The 23,854-nt window shown below is 49.0% G+C and overlaps 1 protein-coding gene across 5 annotated transcripts in view; it reads right to left on the bottom strand.

Annotated features, from left to right (window-relative positions):
* Window positions 1-23,854, bottom strand: part of TM9SF4 (transmembrane 9 superfamily member 4) — a 55,090-nt gene that overhangs the window by 2,466 nt on the left and 28,770 nt on the right. For 2 of the 5 annotated variants that reach the window (XM_081559575.1, XM_081559576.1), the window contains exons 4-17: window positions 21,919-22,087; window positions 21,690-21,819; window positions 20,349-20,472; window positions 18,932-19,050; window positions 18,716-18,827; window positions 17,379-17,449; window positions 10,924-11,056; window positions 10,085-10,166; window positions 9,914-9,989; window positions 7,155-7,238; window positions 5,182-5,357; window positions 4,669-4,732; window positions 3,362-3,481; window positions 2,502-2,591 (exon numbers count right to left, since the gene is read on the bottom strand). In XM_081559575.1, coding sequence (XP_081415701.1) covers window positions 2,502-2,591; window positions 3,362-3,481; window positions 4,669-4,732; window positions 5,182-5,357; window positions 7,155-7,238; window positions 9,914-9,989; window positions 10,085-10,166; window positions 10,924-11,056; window positions 17,379-17,449; window positions 18,716-18,827; window positions 18,932-19,050; window positions 20,349-20,472; window positions 21,690-21,819; window positions 21,919-22,087 — 1,550 coding nt within the window. Of the gene's footprint in view, window positions 1-2,097; window positions 2,353-2,501; window positions 2,592-3,361; window positions 3,482-4,668; window positions 4,733-5,181; window positions 5,358-7,154; window positions 7,239-9,913; window positions 9,990-10,084; window positions 10,167-10,923; window positions 11,057-17,378; window positions 17,450-18,715; window positions 18,828-18,931; window positions 19,051-20,348; window positions 20,473-21,689; window positions 21,820-21,918; window positions 22,088-23,854 lie in introns of all 5 variants that reach the window. The other 3 variants (XM_081559577.1, XM_081559578.1, XR_014073792.1) reach the window with 2 other exon arrangements.

The raw sequence follows: 23,854 nt of genomic DNA, 5'->3' as shown, positions 1-23,854 counted from the left end.
AGCTCCTGACTTCAGGACCAGAGAGTCACTGTGAGCCTATCTCAGCCTACGGTGCTCTCCACCTGAACGCGCTCTGTCACTTTTATTACCATCTCACGGGGAGTCATAGGGAGTTGATCCTGGAGCATCTGAACTCCTTAGCAGAGTTCTCAGACCTGGGCAGGGGTGCCAGGGAATCTATCATGTGGTGGGCTTTGCTGGGCCAAGTGGAGCTAATCTGGGACCTTGGTATCAAGACCTGCCTGCCCACCAGGGCCTGAGTGGGGCCTGTTCCAGGGCTCTTGGGCAGACACATGATCACAAAATGCCAGGAGTCCACAAGGAAACAGTAAGGGTCACTGTTTGAAACCATCTCCCTGAAGTCAAATAGCCTCAAATTGGGGGATGAAGGCCATGTTTTCCAGCTCAACCACCCATCTCTTTTTTTATGAGCTTTCTTGTGGCTGAAGGTGGGGTGAAGGTGATGGGGGGAAGAGTAGTGGTAAATCCAGCGGTAAAACCAGAAAAGGAATGAGGCAAAAAGGCAGTGCTGGAAAGTTCCTTAGAGTTCAGAAGGCCAAGGCCATCATGTTTCAGACAAGGCTCTTGGGCTGGCTTTAGAGCAGAGGAGAAAGCCTCAGGCAGAGGCAGGAAGGGCAGGAGGCTGAGATGTGACCACTGTGTAGGCAGCCATGGAAGCAGGCTTCGCTTGCCCAACACTGGCTCTTGTCTTCCTTTTTTCTGGGGTCTTAGGTAACCACTCCCTACTCAGTGGTCCTGTTGGGGCTGTCAGTACAGTACAAAGCCTAAGCCAGTCAATCAGAGTACACCGTCCTACTGGACATGAGGAACAGTGAGGGGTGACGTATAACCTGGGCCAATGAGCATCTTCCCTGGGACTGATAACATGAGGACAGAGGAAACACGTTCTTTTATCTCTAGGGCTGCAAAGCTGAGAAGAGACTCTACGGCTGCTACTGGCCATCCTTCTATTTTGTGAAAAGATCCTACTTGCAGACTGAAGCCAAGAAAACACACACAGAGCTGAGGTATAAACGCAGAGCCCTGATACCATTTAAGCTGCTGGATCTAACCAAGCCTGAAGCTGCACTTCAACTTCTTATTAAACTTACATAAGCCAAAACATTCTCTTTTGTTGCTTAAGCCAGCTGGAACTGGGTTTTGGTCACTTTCCATTCTGATAAATAGGGGCTGCAGAGAAGGGAAATTATATTTGTTTTGCAGGATTCCAGGTATAAGATTGGTCTGAAGATGGAATTTACAGCAAGGTAGATTTCAGTGTGAATCAAGGAGCTATCTAAATGATAGGAGCTATCTAAAGAGAATGGGAGCATCAGGAGGGAATGCCCTCAGTCACTGATGTGCTAGAGCAGGGGTCAGCAAGCTGCTTCTTAAAGGGAGAGATTATACTGGGTTGGCCAAAAAGTTCATTCGTATTTTTCTAGCTGCTAGTATAGAAAAACCCCATCAAACTTTTTGGCCAAGCCAACAGCTGAGGCCATGTGGTCTCTGTCAAAACTACAATACTCTGCTGCTGTAGTGTAAAAACAGCCTGGACAACATGTAAATGAACGACCACTGATAAAACTGTTTACAGCAACAGGCCTGCTAGCCCACAGGCCACCACTGACTGACTCCTTAGCGAGGCGATCCCTTATTGGGATCATTGGAGAAGGGGCCAGTCAGGGAACCGGGAGCAGGGGTGGAACTCTGCACTCAAATATCTGGACAGTCCTTTCCAACCTGATGTTTTTGGGAAAGGGAATTCCAAGCTTCACTCCATTAGCCTATGGCTCTAGTTTAGTTTGGGAATACAGCTTGCTTATAAGCAGAGAACTTCTTGCTTTGGAAACCCAAACTACAGCGGGTAAGATCGTCTTCTGTGTAAGTCCCGGAGGTGACATGGGGTCCACCAAAGCAACCCCAGACGCCCCTCAGTGGCCCATCTGATTTCTGTGTTATGCACACATCTACCAAACCTGGGGTGGGGATCTGTTTGGACTCTTAAGCCACCCTTTGGGGACAGTGAGCTCTGTGAGTACAGCTGAGTTCCTCAATCTGAGTGCTAAAGGCTACTTTAGCAGTTTCTGTTCTTACCTCTTGTAACTCCTCTCATTTACATTTCTTCTTTCATGTTATTGTTTTTTTTGCCCCTGTCTTTTTTCTTTTTTTCTCTCTGTGTTCTTGAGGTGAACACACCTTACTTCCTCTTAAAAGCACTGTAAGGTGATGCAGTTCCTTTTAGCTCTGCTTTGGTTGTCATCTCACAGGTTCTCCATACAACATTCTCATTGTTGTTTATCCTGAAGGCTTTGTCACCCAAACACATTCTCTTTCCAAAAAGATTCTGTTCTAAGAGCAGGAACAGTTCTAGAATGACCTTGGTCCTCCCCATTCTTGGTAGAAAAGTAAGATTTAGACACTAGAGGTTTTTCCCCAGCACCCCCTCCCTACAGTCCTGCCCTGAAAGGGCAAGGGGGCTCCCTCATGCAGGGTGGTACCTTGTTAACAAAGTAAAAAATGGCATAGACCAGGACGTAGAATGCAGATCCCCCGGAGACTAGGAAATTCCTCCACCACCAGCGGTAATCCTGAGGAGGAAGCAAAGAAGGGTCATTGCTGTCTCCAGGCAGACTCTCTTCCCCAAGTTTCACAGTTGCCTGAGGAGCTTAAAGACCCTGTGTAAGGATGGTAATATTTGGGGTCACGTGAAGGTTTTATGCCTTGACTGTGATGGTGGTTACATGACTGCATGCATTTCTAAAAACTTAACACAACTATAGACTAAACAGGGTGAATATTACTGTTAATAAATTACATCTCAATTTAAAAAATCAACAACGCAAGAACAGTATTAACAACATTAGCATTTCGTGAGCAAACGTTCACCACATGGCACGTCCTGTTCTAGGTGCTTGTTGTGAATCAGCTCAGAGTTCGTGGAACAGCCCTCTGAGTTAGGTCCGGAAGGCACAAAAAGGTAAATGACTGTCCAAGAGCTACTGGAGGAGCCAGGGTTTCAGCCCAGGCTGGCTGTCCCAGAGCCCTGGCTTTGCTCGCTCTGCCAAGAGCTAGTCCCCAGATAGAGGACAGGTTACCCAAACGGTGCCAGCTGTTGAAGAAATCCCTACTGGAGTGGCCTCAGTACTCACAAGGACTCACAAGTACTGTCATGAGGTTGTGGTGACCTCCCCCCACAATGAGTCTACAGCTGAACAAATGGAAGCTCGGCAAGAGGAAGTGACGTACTTGCCCAAGGCCTCAGAAGACACAGGACCACATGGGAAACCCAGTTTCCCTGACCCATTCGATGCTGGCCCCAGCTCCCCCTGCCCCCAAGTGCTGGCCACATTCCCCTCACCTCTGCACACAGCTGGAAGTACACCATGACGATGCTGATCTGTGAACAGGACACCACCAGGATTATGAAGACGAGGAACAGGAAGCCGAAAAGGTAATAGAACTGATTCTCCCAGATTGCCTGTGGATACACCAGAGCCGGCCTTCAGTGAGTCCGCCCCCTGCCCCTGCAGTTCCTGCCCGTGCTTGGAAACTCCATCCCTCAGTTGGGACTGGCAGGAATGGAGAACTGTCATGACACCACTGGGGCCTGTGGTCCTGGCTTGTGCCTGGCCTGGTCTCTCCTCTCTGGAGCAGAGGGTGAGCCAGACTGTCCCTAGGGAGGGGCTGGGGCATGGCTGATCCTGCGATGGATGGGCCCTAGCCTGAACTCAACAGCTTGTAGAAAATAACAAATCCCACCCCAATCAAAATTACACAGCAGCCACCACTACCTGGGGTGGCTCACCATGTGCCAGGCACAGTGCTATATGCTTTACACACACAACTCCACATGTCAGCCTGTGAAAGGGTAGCCTTTTACAGTGAAGGAGTCAAGGCTCAGAGAGGTCAGTGACTGGCCCTGGGTCAAAAAAACAGGATAGAGGTGGCCCCCTGGGCAGGCAGCCAACCCATCCCAGGCAAGGCTGGGTAGGCAAGGGGGTATCAGCTGGGCGAGCTGGGCCACTGCAGAGGTGCGGTTGCTTGTCCAGCACTGATTTACGGCAAAGCCTTCTCTCTGTGCTGGACACCAAGCTGGGTCAGCTGGCCTTAGATGGCTCTGAAGAACCCTTCTGCCAGCTTTCATCTGGGCAGGCCTGAGAGAGGAGCAGTCATTAAAATGGCAGCCATGAGTTAAGAAGCATTGCCCAAAATGTCAAGCACTGTGCCTTTTACAGACATTATCATGTTCCAGCCTCATGATGATCCTGAGAATTAAGCATCATTTCCCACACTTTCCTAGCAGTTTTGAGTAACAGACAGGTAAAGACATGTGCGGACCCAGAAATCAAAGCAGATGCAACAATGTTATTAATAAAGGTGGTGACTAATGGCAATATTGCTAACACAGCCAAAGCAGCTTCCAGAAATTCACTGAGCCCCTCCCACACCAGACCCTGTACACATGGCACATCTCACTTCACCTTCCAAGCTGTCATGAGACGCAGGACTGTTACTGTATTTTAGGGTGAAGAATGGGGGCTAAGAGAGGTTAAAATTTCTGTCTGAAATTTCATAGGCAGTAGGTGGCAGAGCACCTGAGCAGAGGGGTGGGGACAAGGCTGGTGCGGGTGAAGGTAAGGGGTGGGGGCAGGTAGCAGTACTCACACTGAAGATGAAGAAAAGCTCGATGAACATGGCACCAAAGGGCAGGATCCCAGCCATGAGAATACTGCAGAGAACAGGAGGGTTAACACTGCTGGGAGACCTGGGCCACTGGAAGCTTCGGGCTCCCTCCTGAGCCAGTGAGAACGAGAGTGCTAACACAGTGGGGTAGGTCTAGTGCTTTGGCATGCTTTTGCACCACTACAGCCATTCAAGAGGTATGCATCATTCTCCCCATTTATAGATGGGAAAACTGAAGTATAGAGAAGGGGCGTGACTTGCCCAAGGTACTAGGTAGCAGTAACCTGTCACCCTGCACCTTTCCACCCCACCCCTCCATGGCCAGCACCTAGTCTGGCTACAACTTGGTCCTCTCTATCTTGGAGAGAAGCTGAGCTCTTATGAAGTCTACTAGAGCCAGCCACAGTGCAGCCCCTGCCGGGGAGGGTACCCTCGTCCACGTCTTCCCAAGGAGACGGCTTGGAAGCCCTTGCCTGGCCCCTGCTGGAGACTCACCCCACGAATCGGTTCATGTACCACCGCTGCTCGGGGATCTGCCGGGGAATCTGGTTGGTGCGCACGGGGTTGTCATATGGCTGCTTACGGAAGCCGAAGTAGTAACCCAGGTAGACGAGGGGCAGGGAGATCCCGAACCACATACAGAGCAGGGCCACCATAGTGGGAAAGGGCACCTGTGGGCACAGCATTGTGAGGCTCCACGAGCCCTGAAGCCCAGGCTGGGGCTGTGCAGTGGGGAGGGGGACCTTTTGGGTCCCAGGGCAGGAAGGGCTCAGCAGGACACCATGGTAGGGAAGCTCCTATAGACACACCCCACACAGGGCTCCTGGCCAGACCATCCCAGGGTAGACCCCAGCCCTGGGAAAAGTAGAGGGCAGATGGAGAACCAGCTGAGCCATGAAGTGAAGAAGGAACCACGGCATCCCACAGGAGCTTGTCACCAGGGAGGATGTGGGGAAAGAACAAGGGAGGGCCTGAGAACCGGAAGGGGAGATGAAGGGCCAGAATAAAGGGAAATTACATGTGCTATGTTAAGTGGAAAAAAAAAAAAAACCAGAAGTACACAAATAGTGTGTTCCCAATTTTGTTCAATGAAAACACCACACTATACCACTAAGTGAAAAGCAGGATATCAAACTGTATATACAGGACTCCATTTTAATGAAAACACCCCAATACTTAAATATGCATACACGCCCAGAGAGGCCTATGACAAAAAGTTAACAGCACTTCCTCAGATGGGGTATGGGGGACTGCAATTGATTTTTCATTTTCTTCTTTAATCCCCATTTGCAGTCTTACATTTTTCATGCAAAATGAAAGAAATAAATTAGTATTTGTAAAGTATCTAGAACAAAACTTATTCCAAAGTAAGCACTATATGTTTGCTATTATTTTATGATTTTACAATTACACTATTCCATTTTAATTACATCTAAAAAGAGATTGAGATGAGACAGAGGATGAGATGGTTGGATGGCATCACTGACTCAATGGAGATGAGTTTGAGCAAACTCTGGGAGACAGTGGAAGACAGGGAAGCCTGGCATGCTGCAGTTCATGGGGTCACAAAGAGTTGGACATGAGTTAGCGAATGAACAACATAAAGAGGTTAGAAGACTCCAAAAATAGGAAATTCCTTGGCTAGGACTCTGTGCTTCCACTGCAGAGGGCACAGGTTTGATCCCTGGTTAGAGAACTAAGATCCTGCAAGCCACACAGTGCGATCAAAGGGAAAAAAAAGACTGTAAAAACATATTAAAGATCTATATTAACTTTTCTGTACTTTCCAAAATTTCTACAAAGAGTGTTTATGATGAGCAGCTGGTAATTGGGAGAAAAATGTTGAGAGAGAGAAGGGAGACAGGTATAAAAAAGAGGAAGTGAGAGGAAGAACAGGACCCGGTCTTTCCTGAGGGCAGCTCCCTGGACCGCTGGGAAGAACCCAATACTCCGCAGCCTGGACTGTGGGCCCCACCCAAGGCCCTTCAATGGGTACATAAGTGAGAGGGAGGCAGTTCCCTCCACTGAGGCTGGGATGGCAAATGCCTACCCCACCTCTCCTGCAGCTCATCAATCAAGACCATCTCCCCATCTCCAACTGAGTCTACAATCCTCGTACGGGGGCTGGCAGGGACATGACGAGGAGAGCCTTGTTTTGGGATCCTGACCTTATCAAGTCACACCAGGCAGCTTTCCCTTGGTTGAGACAAGGGAAATTCCCCAGTTGGCCCCTGGACTATGGAAACCTTCTTTTAGAGAAGTGAGCTTTAGGCAGCTGTCTGAAAAGACTCCATGGGAGGGTCAGGGCAGATAGATGCACAGGGCTGGGGAAACCCTGGCCAGCCCTCAGCCCCCAGGGCTGGGAACAGACCTCTGGGGACTCAGAAAAGGGAAGGAAATAGCAGGAAGTCACCTGTGGGGATGGGCCTGAGCACAGCTGGCCCTCCCTGGCTGGGGAGGGCACTTACCGCTCCTGATGAGTGCTTTCCCCAGATGAAGCAATTCAATACGAAGCAGATGCCAAAAACCACGCCAGGATACAGTGTCGCCGTCTGGAAGCAAGAGACATCAGGCTGGGGAGCTGCGTCTAGTGGGCTCTCACCTGCTCCCTAGTCGGGGCACCCAGACTAGAGGTTCCCAAGCCCTCCTGTCCTGGAGGACTCAGCGCCAAGATAATCCCTTCCAAAAGCACTCCCTGACCTCTAGACTACGCGGGCCTCCTGCTCTGTCCTTTTAGATCCCTGGACCACTCCTCCCTTGCCCTCATTCAAGTTCGTGATCTTGTGCTGTTGTGACCCTCACAGACGTGAGGTATTGGGAGGACTGTGTCCTGCTCAACGATGTGCTCCCAGCACTCAGAACACGGCGTGCTCAGTAAGCATTTGTTGAATAGGAATGACCAGATAGAACTTTTACTAACACATTGGTCTGTACCTCAACCCAAACCGTCTAGAGTGGTAGGGAAGCTTTAACTGAGTCTTAAGGGCACTGGGTGCTGGCCTCCATGTGCATGATCTCACCTAACCCTCACTACAGGCCTAGATGGGAAGAACCACCACTCTCTCTTTTTAAGAAGAGGACACTGAGGCCCAGAGATGTTAAATAACCCCCATGCCAACTTCACACAGTCAGCTAAGGGTGCACCAGAGGTTTAGACCCCGGCTATCTGACTGCAGAGGCCCTGCCTCTGACCCCCTGTAGGGTATTATATCCAGTCAGGATCTCCGGGGCTGGGGCTCAGGCACAGTGAACCAAAGCTCTAGACTCACAGTTGAGACTCCTTCACTACTGCGGCTGTCCAAGCACCCAAGACAGTCACCCACCATGATGCCTGAGGCACCCTGCAATCTGGCGCTCAGCCTCACGGCCAGTTATATCTTTGGCCCGTAGCCTCCCACACTCACTAACTGGCCACTGCCACTCCATGTCTCTGACTCTGGCTCTTTATCAAAGGTACAGTTAATAGCATCTCAGGTATCCACTTCCTGAGTGTCAATGCTGAACTGGTGACCTGCCATGTACAGTCTCCTTGCATCCACACAACAACCTGGAGACACCAGTCCCCAGTGGATAGATGAGGAAAGCAAGGCTCAAGAGAGCTGGTCGAGGTTACCAACCAAGGAGAGAACTGGGCCAGGACTGGGATCCAGGAGATTCCAGAACCTGAGGCTGCCCAGCTGGCTGCTTCCATCCAATGGAAACTCTCCTCTCCAAGGCCCAGCTCAAATGTCATTTCCTCCTTCCTGTCTGTCCTGGTTTATTCTGCTGTGTAGCAGGGAATTCCTTGTCTGTCCTCCTTGCTGAAATTTATGGACTGGTCACTGTGCTAGATATGAGGAAGAGCAGGGGAAAAGTCCAGATCCACAAATGGAGAACAACACACGGGGCACTCATAGGCACAAGCTTTGCCCCGGCCCCTCTGGGGTGCCAAGGAGGACACTAAAGTCAGAATTGGGGGAGGAGGAGGGAGCTAAGACTTAGCCACCCACACAGGTGCCAGAGGAGAGGCATGGTCGTACACCTGCATGACTGCAGCAGAAGCCCGCCTGGGAAGGGAGGCAGACCTCCACACCAGGGATGGGTCACAATCTTGCAGGGAAACTGGGGAGGTCTAGCATAGCCAAGGGTCCATGAGAAAGTCAAAGACGCCTGAACGTGGCCACGAGTCCTGGGGATGGAGATGGGAAGGAATTCATGCACTAGTTGGCAGGAGAACCATCCACACTTGATGGATGAGGGGATGCGGGGGTGGATGCTGGCAGACGGTTTGTGCTGGGACCCACCCAGGGAGACTTGGAGGGTATCTGGTGGGAGACTTCATCAGGGAAGTCTCACCAGGGGAGAAGAGGGCTGGGTTTTACAATTTTGAAGATCCCTGGCTCTCAGTACACAGCGGCCCAAGGAAAACATCTGATGCATGACGAATTCAGGAAACTTTTTTGATCTTTCCAGAACAATTGCAGCTCTTCCATACTGAGGGCTTACAAAGTGCCAGGGTATTAGCCAGAGCTGGGCTAGCCTGAGTTCTCCTGAGCTTTCAAAGGCTGTGAGAATGGTTTCAGAAGGCTGGGTCTAGAGGCTTTTCCCAGTCTGGCACGAGGGGTTTCCCTGGTCCTCTAAGGGCTCACTTGCTCTAGGAGAAGGGGCTCAGGACTCCTAGGTATCCTCCTGTTTCCCAAGTGTTCTCCTCTCTTCTGCTGCCAAGAACTCTCCTCACCACCAGGACAGCGATTGTCAGGAGCTGACCTTACTCAAGAGAAACGGCGGCACCAAGTCTGGCAAGCAGGCTGACAGTGACGTGGGGCCCGGCCTCTCCCACCTGTGGCAGGTAATTCTGTCTTTACTCTGCTGGGCAGGGTGTTCTCCCAGCAGCCCTGCTGATCAGGTTTTGACCTTAAACTTTTGACACCTGGACTTGGTGCCTAACTCCTATTATTCTGAATTCCCTATTTCTACTTGTTCTTGAGCCATGGGACAACGCAGGCTAAAAATCACCTTATTTCAATTCCCTCTTTTCATCGATGTGGCACCTAAGGCCTTCAGAGGTAAGCACCCATGCGTGAGGTGAGAGCCCAGCGCTCCTCCTTGGGTGCACCCCTCACACCCCTCGTGCTGCTGCCCAGCCTCTGGCCTTGAACACCCCCCAGGACGTGCCTCTGCTGCTCCCGAGGAGCCCAGAAGTGCCTCAGCTCCCCACCAGCACAGGGAGGAAGTTTGGGACACTTACACAGAAGGCTCCTTTCTTCCACCGATGGCCTTTCAGAGTGCGGTACAGACGGCCGGCTGAAAATCCACCAAACACCCTGTGGGTAAACGGGAGGGGTCCACACCAAGGAGACCTGTTAGCTGAAGCGGAGGCCGTCTGCGTCAGCCCCAGGAGCCCCTCAGACACACCTACCCCATGAACATGAAGAGGAAGCAGGCCGTGGTCATGAGCGCTCCCCGGCTGGAAGGCGACAGCATCCCGAGCATGGCCACAACTGAGGAGGGAGTGGGGAGGGGGGACAGTCAGGGCCCCAGGCCCCGGGCCCCAGCTGGCCTGGCTGACGGGGCAGGGGAGGCTAGAGGAGGCTGCCGGGGCAGGGGAGGCTAGAGGAGGCTGCCGGGGCAGGGGAGGCTGGGTGAGGCTGCCGGGGCAGGGGAGGCTGGGTGAGGCTGCCGGGGCAGGGGAGGCTGGGTGAGGCTGCCGGGGCAGGGGAGGCTGGGTGAGGCTGACGGGGCAGGGGAGGCTAAGTGAGGCTCCCTTTCCCCTTGGCCTCCTCTCCACAGGAGAGGACTGGGTCTTAGCTGGGGTGCAGAGGGATGCAGCAGTTATTATACGTCAACAAAAAAAGAAAAGTAGGAAGACTGACTTCAGTACTGTCTATAACCACTATATAATCATTTTGGGGGGTGTTTTCTGAGAAAAGAGACCTGATTCCAGTCTAATCCTGGCGTGGAAAGGGGTAGGTCATATAATGCCTGGCTGCAAAAGGAGGCCAACCTCCCCATGCTGATCTGTGGCTTCACTGGCAGTGTGGCTGTGGGGGGGCTATGGATGGTGCTGGAAAGATCTGAGCAGCAAAGCACTGGGGCCTGTGGCTGAGAGGACCAGCCTTTCTGCTGGGACAGATGATTCTGTCTGGCCCAGAGATGCTGGCAAGTCCCTCTGCCCTAGGAAGGGAAGCCCACTCCTCTCTCAGACTCAGGCCTGTGCTGCTCCCCCCGCCCCACCCCAGCCCCGCAGGGCCCACTCACAGATGACGATGAGGATCATACAGAAGAGCTGAATGCCCGAGCCCAGCAGGGAGCTGAGGATCATGGGGTACTGGGGGGGCCTGAAGACATCACCGTGTACCAGCTTCCAGCCAGACTCTTCCATGGTGTCTTCCTGCAGCAAAGGGCCAGAAAGTGAGGCTCCTCCTGGGCTCCGGAGGAGGCAGCTCCTGCAGGGACCACTCCTAGGACTCACGTCCCCTGATCGGGGCTGAGGGTCCCTCAGGTGTGTCAATCAACTCCACTCTTACACAGGAGTGTGAGTGACGTGAGAATACTTCCCAGAGAACCGTCACGTGGGGAAAGGATACCACTAACATGAGCAGACAGCCGTAGCAAAGGAAAATTTCCTCTCCATACGCCAAAAACCTACTGCACGGAAAAATAATGCAAACCAACACACTAAAATGCTGTGATAGTTTTTGAGTGGTATATTTAGAAGCAAGTTATTATTATTATTTTTTTTTACTGATTATAAAAGTGATATAAGCACAGCTTATGTTACTGTGCTTCATTTTACAGCACTTTACAGATACTGTAATTTTCACAAATTGAAGGTATGTAGCAACCTGCAGCAAGCAAGTCTACTGGCACCATTTTTCCAAAAGCATTTCCTCACTTCGTGTCTTTGTATCATACTTCAGTGATTCTCGCAATATTTCAAAACTTTTCATTATTATTATATTTGCTAGAGTGATCTATTCTCAGTGATCTCTTTTTTTTTAAAAATTATTTATTTGGCAGCACCAGGTCTTAGCTGTGGCACACAGGTTGCGGCACGCAGGATCTTTAGTTGTGGTATATGGGCTCTAGTTCCCTCACCAGGGATGGAACCTGGGCCCCCTGCATTGGGAGTACAGAGTCCTAGACTACTGGACCACCAAGGATCAGTGATCTTTGATGTTACTACTGCAATGGTTTGGGGCTGCCAAAAACATAAAGATGGCAAATAATCAATAAACGTGTGGTCTGACTGCCGCACCAACCAGCTGCTCCATCTCTCTCCCTCTTCTCCAGCCTCTCTACTCCCCGATACATAACAATATTGACATTAGGCCAATTAATAACCCTACAATGGCCTCTAAATGCATAAGTGAAAGGAAGAGTTACATGTCTCTCACTTTAAATCAAAAGCTAGAAATGATTAAGCTAGAGAGGAAAGCCTGTCAAAAGCTCAGACAGGCCCAAAACTAGACCTCTTGCACCAAATAATCAGCCAAGTTGTGAACGCAAAAGAAAAGTTCTTGAAGGACATTAAAAGTCCAACTCTGGTGAATACAGGAGTGATAAGAAAGCAAAGCAGCTGTTTAGCTGTTATGGAGAAAGTCTGAGTGGCCTGGAGAGATCAAACCAGCTATAAGATCCCGTGAAGCCAAAGCCTCATCCAGAGCAAGGCCCAACCCTCTTTAATTGTGTGAAGGCTGAGAGAGGTAAGGAAGCTGCAGAAGAAAAGTCTGAACTTAGCAGAGGTTGGTTCATGAAGATTAAGGAGAAAAGCCACATTTCTATAACAAAAAAGTGCAAAGTGAAGCAAGTGATGATGGAGAAACTGCAGCGAGTTATCCAGAAGATCTAGCTACACTAAACAAATTTTCAATACAGACAAAACAACCTTCGACTGGAAGAAGATGCCATCTATGACTTTCATAGCTAGAGAGGAGAAGTTAATGCCTGGCTTCAAAGGATAGCCTGACTCTTTGTTAGAGGTTCATGTAGCTGGTGACTTTAAGTTGAAGCCAGTACTCATTTACTATCCTCAAAATCCTGGGGCCCTGAAGAATTACGTTAAGTCTACTCTGCCTGGATGACAGCACATCTGTTTACAATGTGGTTTACTGAATACTTTAAGTACACTGTTGAGACCTACTGCTCAGAAAAAAAAGAATCCTTTCAAAATATTACTGCTCGTTGACAAAGTACCTGATCACCCATGAGTTCTGCTGGAAATGTACAATGAGATTAATGTTATCTTCATGCCTGCTAACATCCATCCTGCAGCTCATGCGTCAAGGCATTATTTTGACTTTGCAGTCTTATTTAAGAAACGTATTTCATAAGGTTATAGCTGCCATAAGACAGTGTGATTCCTCTGATGGATCTGGGCAAAGTAAATTGAAAACCTTCTGGAAAGGATTCACCATTCTAATGCTGCTGGTTTTTGTTTTTTTTTTGGCTGAACTGTGCACCATGTGGAATTCTAGCTCCCCAACAAGAGATTGAACCTGCACACCCTTCGCTGGAAGCACGGAGTCTTAACCACTGGGCCACCAGGGAAGTCCCAGGAGTCACCTTCTAGATGCCATTAAGAACATTAGCGATTCATAGAAGAGGTCAACATATGAACATTAATAGAACTTTTGACGAAGTTGATTCTAGGCTTCATGGATGAAATTGTGAGGTTCAAGATTTCAGAAGTAATTGCAGATCCAGTGGAAGCAGCAAAAGAACTAGAATTAGAAGCGGAGCCTAAGGACTGGACTGAATTGCTGCCATCTCACGGTAAAATTTTAATAGGTAAGGGGCTATTTCTTATGGATGAGCAAAGAAAATGATTTCTTGAGATGGAATCTACTCCTGGTGAAGATGCTATGAGAATTTAGCAAATTTCACTGCTGTCTTAGTTTAAGAAATTGCCACACCCACCCCAAGTTTCAGCAGCCACCACCCTGATCAGTCAGCAGCCATTAGCATTGAGGCCAGATAAAGATAATGAAAAAGTAAAGGCTCAGATGTCAGCTAGCATTTTTTAGCCCTAAAGTATTTTTAAATTAAGGTACTTCTTTAGATATACTGCTACTGCACACTTAATAGATCATAGTATAGTATAAACATAACTTTCATATGCACTGGGAAACCAAAAATTTGTCTCACTTGCTTTATTTAATGATCACTTTATTGTGACGGCCTAGGACTGAGTCCACAATATCTCTGAGGTACGTCTGTACGTGCTCTTACATGTGTAATAAAGTAAAAAAAAATTTTTTTTGGTATGATATTCAAATGAACAAAAAGTAGTAAATGTGTATCACAGACAATTTTTTAAAAATCCAGAAAGACTGAACAAAAAACATAAAACTTGTAAACATTTAAAGATTAAAAAATAAACCAAAAAAATACAGAAAATGATTTATATACTTAACAATACCATGTTTTGATCTATTTCCTTAGCCCGTTAGATATGTACATGTGTGTATGTATATATAGCTTTTAACAGTAAAACTGGGATCATACTGTATTTACTTGGCTATTTTTAGCTGAGGGATGGTTATGAGCATTACCTCATGTCAGTAAACACTCTCTACAATTACTATTTAATAGCTGTACAATTTTTCATTGTACAGCTATATTATACTATAACTAAGTTATTATTATGGGATATCAGGCTATATTCAGTTTATTTAAATTATGAAGAAGTCTGCTATAAATATTTCTAGATCAAATTTTTGTGGTTTTGATGCTTAGGGAACTAAGATCCCACATGCCACGGCCAAAAATTTTTAAAAAAAAAGTTAACTTTTTGACAGTTTATGAAACTTACTGTCAATTAGGGTTAGGACAGAAATGGTATGGACCTAACAGAAGCAGAAGATATTAAGAAGAGGTGGCAAGAATACACAGAAGAACTGTACAAAAAAGATCTTCACAATCCAGATAATCACAATGGTGTGACCACTCACCTAGAGCCAGACATCCTGGAATGTGAAATCAAGTGGGCCTTAGAAAGCATCACTACGAACAAAGACAGTGGAGGTGATGGAATTCCAGTTGAGCTATTTCAAATCCTAAAAGATGCTGTGAAAGTGCTGCACTCAATATGCCAGCAAATTTGGAAAACTCAGCAGTGGCCACAGGACTGGAAAAGGTCAGTTTTCATCCCAATCCCAAAGAAAGGCAATGCCAAATGCTCGAACTACCGCACAATTGCACTCATCTCACACACTAGTAAAGTAATGCTCAAAATTCTCCAAGCCAGGCTTCAGCAATACATGAACCGTGAACTTCCACATGTTCAAGCCGGTTTTAGAAAAGGCAGAGGAACCAGAGATCAAATTGCCAACATCCAGTGGATCATCGAAAAAGCAAGAGAGTTCCAGAAAAACATCTATTTCTGCTTTATTGACTATGCCAAAGCCTTTGACTGTGTGGATCACAATAAACCGTGGAAAATTTTGAAAGAGATAGGAATACCAGACCACTTGACCTGCCTCCTGAGAAACCTGCATGCAGATCAGGAAGTAACAGTTAGAACTGGACATGGAACAACAGACTGGTTCCAAATAGGAAAAAGAGTACATCAAGGCTGTATATTGTCACCCTGCTTATTTAACTTATATGCAGAGTACATCATGAGAAACGCTGGGCTGGAAGAAGCACAAGCTGGAATGAAGATTGCCAGGAGAAATATCAATAACCTCAGATATGCAAATGACACCACCCTTATGGCAGAAAGTGAAGAAGAACTAAAGAGCCTCTTGATGAAAGTGAAAGAGGAGAGTGAAAAAGTTGGCTTAAAGCTCAACATTCAGAAAACTAAGATCATGGCATCTGGTCCCATCACTTCATGGGAAATAGATGGGGAAACAGTGGAAACAGTGTCCGACTTTAATTTTTTGGGCTCCAAAATCACTGCAGATGGTGATTGCAGTCATGAAATTAAAAGACGCTTACTCCTTGGAAGGAAAGTTATGACCAACCTAGACGCATATTAAAAAGCAAAGACATTACTTTGCCAACAAAGGCCCATCTAGTCAAGGCTATGGTTTTTCCAGTAGTCATGTATGGATGTGAGAGTTGGACTATAAAGAAAGCTGAGCACCGAAGAATTGATGCTTTTGAACTGTGGTGTTGGAGAAGCCTCTTGAGAGTCCCTTGGACTGCAAGATCCAACCAATCCATCCTAAAGGAGATCAGTCCTGGGTGTTCACTGGAAGGACTAATGTTGAAGCTGAAACTCCAATACTTTGGCCACCTGATGCGAAGAGTTGACTCATTGGAAAAGACCCTGATGCTGGGAAGGATTGGGGGCAGGAGGAGAAGGGGACAACAGAGGATGAGATGGCTGAATGGCATCACTGACTCGATGGACATGAGTTTGGGTAAACTCCGGGAGTTGGTGATGGACAGAGAGGCCTGGCATGCTGCGATTCATGGGGTCGCAAAGAGTCGGACACGACTGAGCGACTGAACTGAACTGTCAAGTAACTACTTTTCAGAAAACTACCAGCTTACAGTTGCACTGGTGGCATGCAAGGTGCTTACTTCACATTAACCTTGCCAACAATTAATACTACACATACAAAGCTGTGCTAATTTGAAGGTCCAAAACTGTCTTCTCATGATTGAAACTGCATGTGGGGGGCTTGATGTTGTTGTTTAGTTGCTAAGTTGTGTCCAACTCTTTTGAAACTCCATGGACTGTAGCCTGCCAGGTTCCTCTACCCATGGGATTTCCCAGGCAAGAATACTGGAATGCATTGCCATTTCCTTCTACAGGGGATCTTCCCAACCCAGGGATTGATCCCGCGTCTCCTGCATTGGGAGGTGGATTCTTTACCACTGAGCCACCAGGGAAGCCCATGTTGGGGACTTATGCCTAAGGTAAAAACGCTTTTTCACATGTTTATTAGCCATGTATTCTTGTCTGTATTTTTTGTTCATCAACACATTAGAGAATTTTAGTGTTTTTTTAAGAGATTTTATACCAGTTCTTTTAACCATCATCTTCCTTTTTAAAAACATTTATTTTTAATTGGAGGATAATTACTTTACAAAATTGTGTAACTATCATCTTCTAAAAAATTTGTTGCATATATTGTTTGCCATTTTACTTTTCTGTTTTGTTTATTTTGACATACAGGATTATGTATGTGAAATCAATATCAATCAAATATCATACAATATTTGTATGTCATCAAATCAATCCAGTTTTCTTCCATTATGAAAGCTTGGAAATTAGAAAGCTGGACTTCCCTGGTGGCTCAGTGGTTAAGAATTTGCCTGCCAATGCAGGAAACAAAGGTTCAGTCCCTGGTCTGGGAAGATGCCACGTGCTGCAGGGCAACCAAGCCTGTGCGCCCTACAGTCTGTGCTCTGCAAAAAGAGAAGCCACCACAATGAGAAGCCCTCGCACTGCAACGGAGAGCGGCCATCGATCACCACAACTAGAGAAAGTCTGTGTGGAGCAATGAAGACCCAGCACAGACAAAAATAAATACATAAAGTAAAAGAAAAAAGAAAAAGAAAATGAGAAAATCTATCCCAATCACTTTGAGTCATTAAACGTTTTGTTTTCCTTTTCAATACTTTCAACGTTTTTGCTATGAATGATCACACAACCCTCCACCCCCACTCCCAGTCTGGGTCTGGTAGGTCTGGAGCTCTGCTGCTAGACCCCCCTCCCTCTGCAAGTCCATCCCTCCCCAGCCAAGACCTCGTACAATGTCATCCTCCTTATTATAGTTGGCGATGTCCTTCCGCAGGGTCCGAATGATAATCATGCTCAGGATGCCTGAAACAAATGGGGCGGCAGGGGGAGGGGGGAGAGAAGCCGTCAGCACTGCCAGCTGAGTGTTCTGTGCTGCTGGCCCCCCAGCACGTGTGGCTTTCTCGAGTGGGAACTGGCTATGCAGTGGCCTCAGGTCCTCTCCTGGGCAGGGCTCCAGCTCAGCAACCAGGGGAAGAGCAAACAGAGGGTCACCCCTCAAGTCGGAAGGGGAGGAATGAGTTTCATTGGTGGGGGCTGCAACAGGACACTGCTTCCACTCTAGGGAGAACAGCATCCCTGTTCCTCTAGTGATCGGTCCTTCTAACTTCCCCAGCCTCTCCTCCTTCCAGGCTCACCTCTCTGGTTATTTATTGCTTTTGGTTATCAGGTCACGGCCCATCTCCCTCTCACCTGTGTGCCTATAACCCAGGCTACTCCTTTTGCCTTAACTCCTACTCACTCTTCAAGACATCTCCTCTCGACACACCCCAAACAGTTCAGAGGCCCCCATCGGCACTGGCACGGGCTGTTTCTCTCTAGGCAGCGGTGTAGCGGCTAAGACAATGGATTATCGGACCCTGAGCTAACTTAATGCTTTTAGGCTTGGCTGGAATGACGGGGAGGCTTGTGAAGTGTTTATTAACACCACAGCTGGTCCCAGGGTAAATGTTTAATGAAGACAGCATTATCTTTACTTCCTCTCTGATACTGAAAAGATCAGTTATGTCCACCGCCCTCCCGCCCTCGTGTCATCTGGCTTCTCACCAAGTTTGTCCCACAGCAGGGCCGTGTGACCCTGGCTAGAAGAGTCCTTCCCTGGGTCTCTGAATTCAGAGGCCTCATTCAGAGAGGTCTTCTCTAAGGCAGCCTTCACCCTCTCCTCATTTAGCACTTAGCACCACCTGGAACTCCATCGCTCCGGGGCTTTTCTGTCTCTCTCCCACCACTCGAGTATAGATGGTGAGGGCAGAGACTGGGTTAGGTTTGCTCAACACGAGATCCAGCACGTGGCTCGGGCCCAAAAAGAGTGAGCAATGACGAACCCTTGTTGAATGAACCAACAAAGGTGTGTGGGAAGAGAGGTGCGGTCTTCCCCGGAGAGCCCTCCAGAGTGGAGGCTAAGTCTTGTTCACCTCTGTGTACCTGATGCCCCCACAGAGCCCTAATGTCCGTTTCTGACCCACATTTGGTGCCAAGAACACCCTAGAAGTCCCCCCTGAGTGACGTGACACCTCAGCCCCTCAGCCCTCAGCCCCTTGTTCTCTCCACCCTCCAGTCCACAGCTCTCACCTGACAGGAAGAAGACCACCACAACGGAGTTAATGATAGAAAACCAGTGGATCTGCACATCACTCATGGTGAGGTAAGTGTCCCAGCGAGAGGCCCACTTGATGTCACTTTCCTGGCGGTGGGGAGGAAGCGCTTGAGAGTCAGGCCTCCTGCTTGACCACTCCCACCCAGTCGAGCCCTCCTCCCCTACAGCTGTGGGCTGCAGCCCCTTCTCACCTCCCAGTGCACAGAGTACGTGAAGTACAGCTGATTCTCCTTGGTGGGGTCAATTTCTTGGGGCGAGGAGTTGGTACCCTCAGGCAGGGTGCATGAGCTCTTCTCGTCTGCTTTGAGGTCTGTGAAAGACAGAGACTCAGTCTGTTCCTGGGAGGGCGGGTGCCACTACCCATGGACTGTTCTGGGGGCGTACATGGGGGTGGTATGCTGCTGAGAGGAGGCTGGGAGAAGAGCTAGCAACAACAGCTTTAAAACTGTGCTCCCTGGAGCCCTGACTTTTCAAAGAGCCTCAGGGGTTGCAGAGAGGTGTGTGCAGGGAGAGGGTCTGAGTCCCTGTTCAGTCAAACAAATTCTTCCTTCACTCAAAGCAAATATCCACCTGCTCGTTCAGTCAGTCCCATTCAACACGCAAACACCACCAGCCCACTGTCTCACACGTTTCCTCGCTCCCTCAGTCCTCAGAGTCCCGGCGCTCTAGCAATCAGTCCTCAGTCACTTTCTCCCTTCATTTACTCATCCATTCATCCTGCTATCGTCCATTCATTCAGTAACAAACATACAATAAGCAGGGGCCTACTATCTACCCAGTACTGGGCTAAAAACAGCGAGAAAAGAAGACAGGGTCTCTAACCTCGAAGAACCACGGGGGCAGCAGCTGCTGTCAAACACTCACACAGCAAACGTCAGGCTGCACCCACGACACTGGCGGGAGGAGAGGCAGTCTGGCGCCCCGAAAGCACAGGGTCTACATTTTACAAGAGGCTTCTGAGTATGATTTTGTTTGTTTGAATACCAGGTTCCACACCTTAAAAAAAAATTCCGAAACCCACCACCACGGTGGACAGAAGACCAGGCCTACTAAGTGGAAGTGCGCTCTGTGGTGAGCAAGGGCTGCCAGGCGAGGGGAAGCTAGACTAGGTTCAGTCAGGCCCAGAGGGCTGGGCCTGGGCTCTCAAATTCCCACAGGACGGCTGACCCTGGGCCAACTTTAGTCTATGCCAATCACTCACCCGCAGAAGCACAAACACTGAGACTGGCTGCCCAACAGCTCTGTCTGTACCTCTGCCCCTTGTTCTTTAGCTGGCTGGTTCTTATGATGGGTCCAGCCAAGCCTGATTGCTATTTGGTCGTGGCCACGTCACTGACCTCTCGGAGCCTCCGGTTCCCATCATAATCAGCACGCACCTCCCCGGTGGCCGGAGTAGGTAAACCGGTAGGTGCCAGGCCAGGACACAACGTGTCAGCTCTCCCCTCGTCCCTGCTTTCTCTAATAGGAATGCAGTGACCCTAGCTTGGCTGGGCCCCTGTGCCACACATGGCCCCTGTTAGCCATGTCAGGGGTCAGAGGTGCAGAGACCCTGGGTATGGAAGCCCAGGCCCGTCCAGCCCTGCCCTCTGGCCACACCTACCCACTCACCCTCCAGCCTGATGCTCTGGGGAATCACCTCGAAGCGGACGACGCGGTACGTGTGCTCCTGGTCCTCTTCCAGGTCTTCCCGGTGGTAGTAGAGGATGAACGAGAGGTGGTTGTGCAGGTAGATCTAAACAGAGCAACAGAGGGAACAAAGGAGCTAGGAGTCAGGGAACCCCCAGCAAACCCACACAGGGAGACCAGCCAGGTATTCGGTCCCTTCCCTCATATAACAGACCCAGCCATACCAACCTTCCAAATACACTGCTCTCCTAGTCATCCATTACTCATGAACCCTCCAGGGCTCAGTGGGGCTTATTAAAGTCCAGACCCCACAGGCTGGTATTCAAGGCCCTCTGTTCTGTAACCCTGACATACTGGGCTGTCGTCACCTTCTCAAGACAGGTTAGTTCACCTGCTCCCCCTGGATCTCTCCCTGCTTCATGAATGGTCCCCACCCTGAATGCTGTTCATGGGATTCACTTCAACTAGAATGCCATCCCAACTTCACTCAGCTCAAGCCTATCTAGTTTTCAAGGCCCACCTCCTCCGTGACAACCTGAATGCCCGTACGCTTCCTCCAAACTCCTCTGGCACTGCCCATGAGGTTGGGATTGGGCAACACTGGGTCTTACACTGTCAGTTCTCTCCCGTTATGACAGAAGCCCTCAGAGGACAGGGACCGTGCCTCGAAAGAAATGTGTTTGTTCTTTACTTCTTAAGTAATATGTGTTCAGTTTAGAAAACGACAAATAAAAGAGAATCCCCGTTACAATCAGCACCACTAGCGTATTTCTCAGCAGCTATGCTGCAGTGCGCTTACACAGATTTTCTGATTTACTCTGCATGACCCCACAAAGGGCAGGTATGGCTATCACATACATTTTACAGAAAAGGAACACAAAGCTTAGAGAGGTGAAAGAAGTAGGATTAAGGTCACTCATCAACTATTAAGGCAGGATTCAAAATCCAGAGAACCTGTATGCTCTTGACCACCACTTAGCTCTCTCGCTAACATACTGATGAAATTCCATATTTTTTGGAGGTTGGGGTGGGGTGGGCAGAATTACTCTTATAATCCATATGATCATGTGGTTATACAGAATCTGAGGTTTTAGGCACTGTGCTTTCCACTTCCTGTGTAGCACCTGCTAGTGCCCTGCCCACAGCACCCAAACTTCCGACAGACCACATCTGGGGGCACCAGGAGGAACTTGCCATGGCCATCCCCATATTTTCTGTTATAAGCCTAGAGCTGCATGTTTCCCCCTCCCTGGGGCCCCAAGTGCTCATGACTTTGAGGCGTGGCTCCCCCGGCCCTCTGAGCACACTAGGACATTCCCGTACCTTGTTGACGTCTGTGAAGCCGAGCCGGTAGCCATGTTCAAACTGCACATCTTTCTCCTTCTTCTTGTCGTCGCCATCGCGGTTGGAGTAGAGCTCCAGCCGGGTGGCCACGGGCAGGTTGTCGGCAATGCTGGAAACCCAAGGCCCCGCTCAGTCCCTCAGACCGCCGCTCCCTCAGTGCCCTCCCCTACGGGAACTCGAGGCTGGTGGGGAGCAGAGGACAACTCACAGGTGGACGTAGTAGTCCTCTGAGATCCGCTCGGCCACAAGCCGGCTCTGCTCCACAGTCAGGGTCACTGGCTTGTTGGACTGGCCGCACAGAACCTCACACTTCTTCTCACTGTTCATGAGAACCTGGAAAGGGGTGTTGACAATCCGGTCCCCTCTCAGCACCTCTCCTGCCATAAGAGAGACAGATGGAGCTCAGAGCTTCAGCCCCGAGGTTGCTGAGGTCAGCAGACCCAAGGAGACACAGGGCCCACCTAGAAGGCTTCCAGGAGTCTTGCAGCCTGGCAAACTCAATGTGCTACCCTGCCTTTTCAGGCCAAGCTTGCCCACCTGACTCCACCTGTTGCCCTCTCCTCCCTTTTGTGCTCTAGCACCCCCAGACTCTTCAGGGCACATCAAACATGCCCCGTCATTCCATGTCTCTGGGCAGCATTATCATTTCCTTTGCCATTCCCTGCCCCACATGCCTGGGAAACTTTCTCAACCTGTTCAGGCTCAGCTTTTATTCCACTTTCTGGAAGCCCTTCCTGACCTCCTTGAGGCTGAGCTCGTCTCTCTCCCTAGATTGTCCTCAGCACAGAGGGAGCATCATATGATCGTGAAGCGAGAATTACTGAACCGTAGCTCTGTAGCTTACTAGCTCAGCAGTCCTGGAAAGTTATTTAACCTTGATGAGGCTCAACTTCCTTATCTGCAAAATGCGGATAATAGTACCCATCTCACAGGGTTATAGTGAGAAATAAAGTACCAGGCACAGAGCAGGAAGGCAACAAATACTATTTTTATCACCATCATCACCTCTGCACCTTTTCATATGGCAGTGATGTGATTTTGCACAATGTACCGATGGTTAAAGTTTCTGCCCTGCTACGTGATTATGAGCTCTTTAAGGGCAGATAATTTATTTCTGTGTCTTCAGATCCTGGTTTAGGCAGGGAGGGAGGTAGTGTAAAATCCAGCACTGGAGATTTTTAGCCAAAACATCTTCTTACTTATGGAACTGGCACACCCTTGCACGCCTATGACCTCAGAAAAATCTGCTGCCAGGTGTCCCGTGAGCAGGCACCAAGCAGTCAGGGTCTAAACCCAACAGCGCTTTCATGTGGAGCCATTCTGACAATTCTACTGGGATGATGAGGAACTGGGGCGACCTGAAGGAGACCAACCAAAGCCCACAGGCGGCACTAATGCCGGAACCCACACCTGGTCTAACAGCTGCCTGTCAGAGTGGACCTGCCTGATGTGGGACTCCTGGCCTGGTCATTTGTTTGTTTGCTCATTTGTTCCTTCCTAAACTAGGTATTGGTTATATGCTGGGCTCTGAAGACACAATATTGTACAGACATACTCATGGAGCTTATGGTCTAGTGGGAACACACTGATTAAATAATCAGGACGATGAGAAGATATAGTATAATAAGAGGAACTTGCTCTAGATGTGGGAAGCAGGTCTAGGACAGTTTCTTGGAAACAGTGATGCTTAAAGTGAGCTCTAAAGGAAGAGAGGATTAGAGAGACAAAAAGATAGGGAAAGACTATTCTGGACAGAAGGAACAGTATGTGTAAACGCTCCTTTCTGAGGGGAAGAGTAGGGAGAAGAGGAGATGACAGGGTAAACTTGAGAGGCCTGTGTGGTTGCAGTGTAGACAGCAAGGGTGACCTGAGGTGCATCGGAGAGACTGGCCAGAGCTGGACCTTAGGGGGCCTGCGGGCCACACAGGAAGTTTGATCTTCATCCAGAGAGCAACAAAAATCAATAAAGGGTTTCTAATGGGGCAGCAGAGACTATCCGATTCTGGTAACAGATCAGTCTGGCTATTTTGTCAAGAAAACATCAGAGATGCAAGGAACTATCTGGGGTGATGGCAGGCACTATGCAAGCAAGCAGTGATGGTCACTGCATTCTAGGGTGTGGGGAGGGTGGAAACAAGTATACA

This window comes from Giraffa tippelskirchi, chromosome 13, assembly GCF_054371585.1.
Source record: "Giraffa tippelskirchi isolate mGirTip1 chromosome 13, T2T-mGirTip1v1.2.pri, whole genome shotgun sequence".
In the NCBI taxonomy this organism is placed as follows: domain Eukaryota; kingdom Metazoa; phylum Chordata; class Mammalia; order Artiodactyla; family Giraffidae; genus Giraffa; species Giraffa tippelskirchi.
Note: the sequence above shows the minus strand (reverse complement) of the source record. Positions and strands in the feature narration are given on the sequence as shown.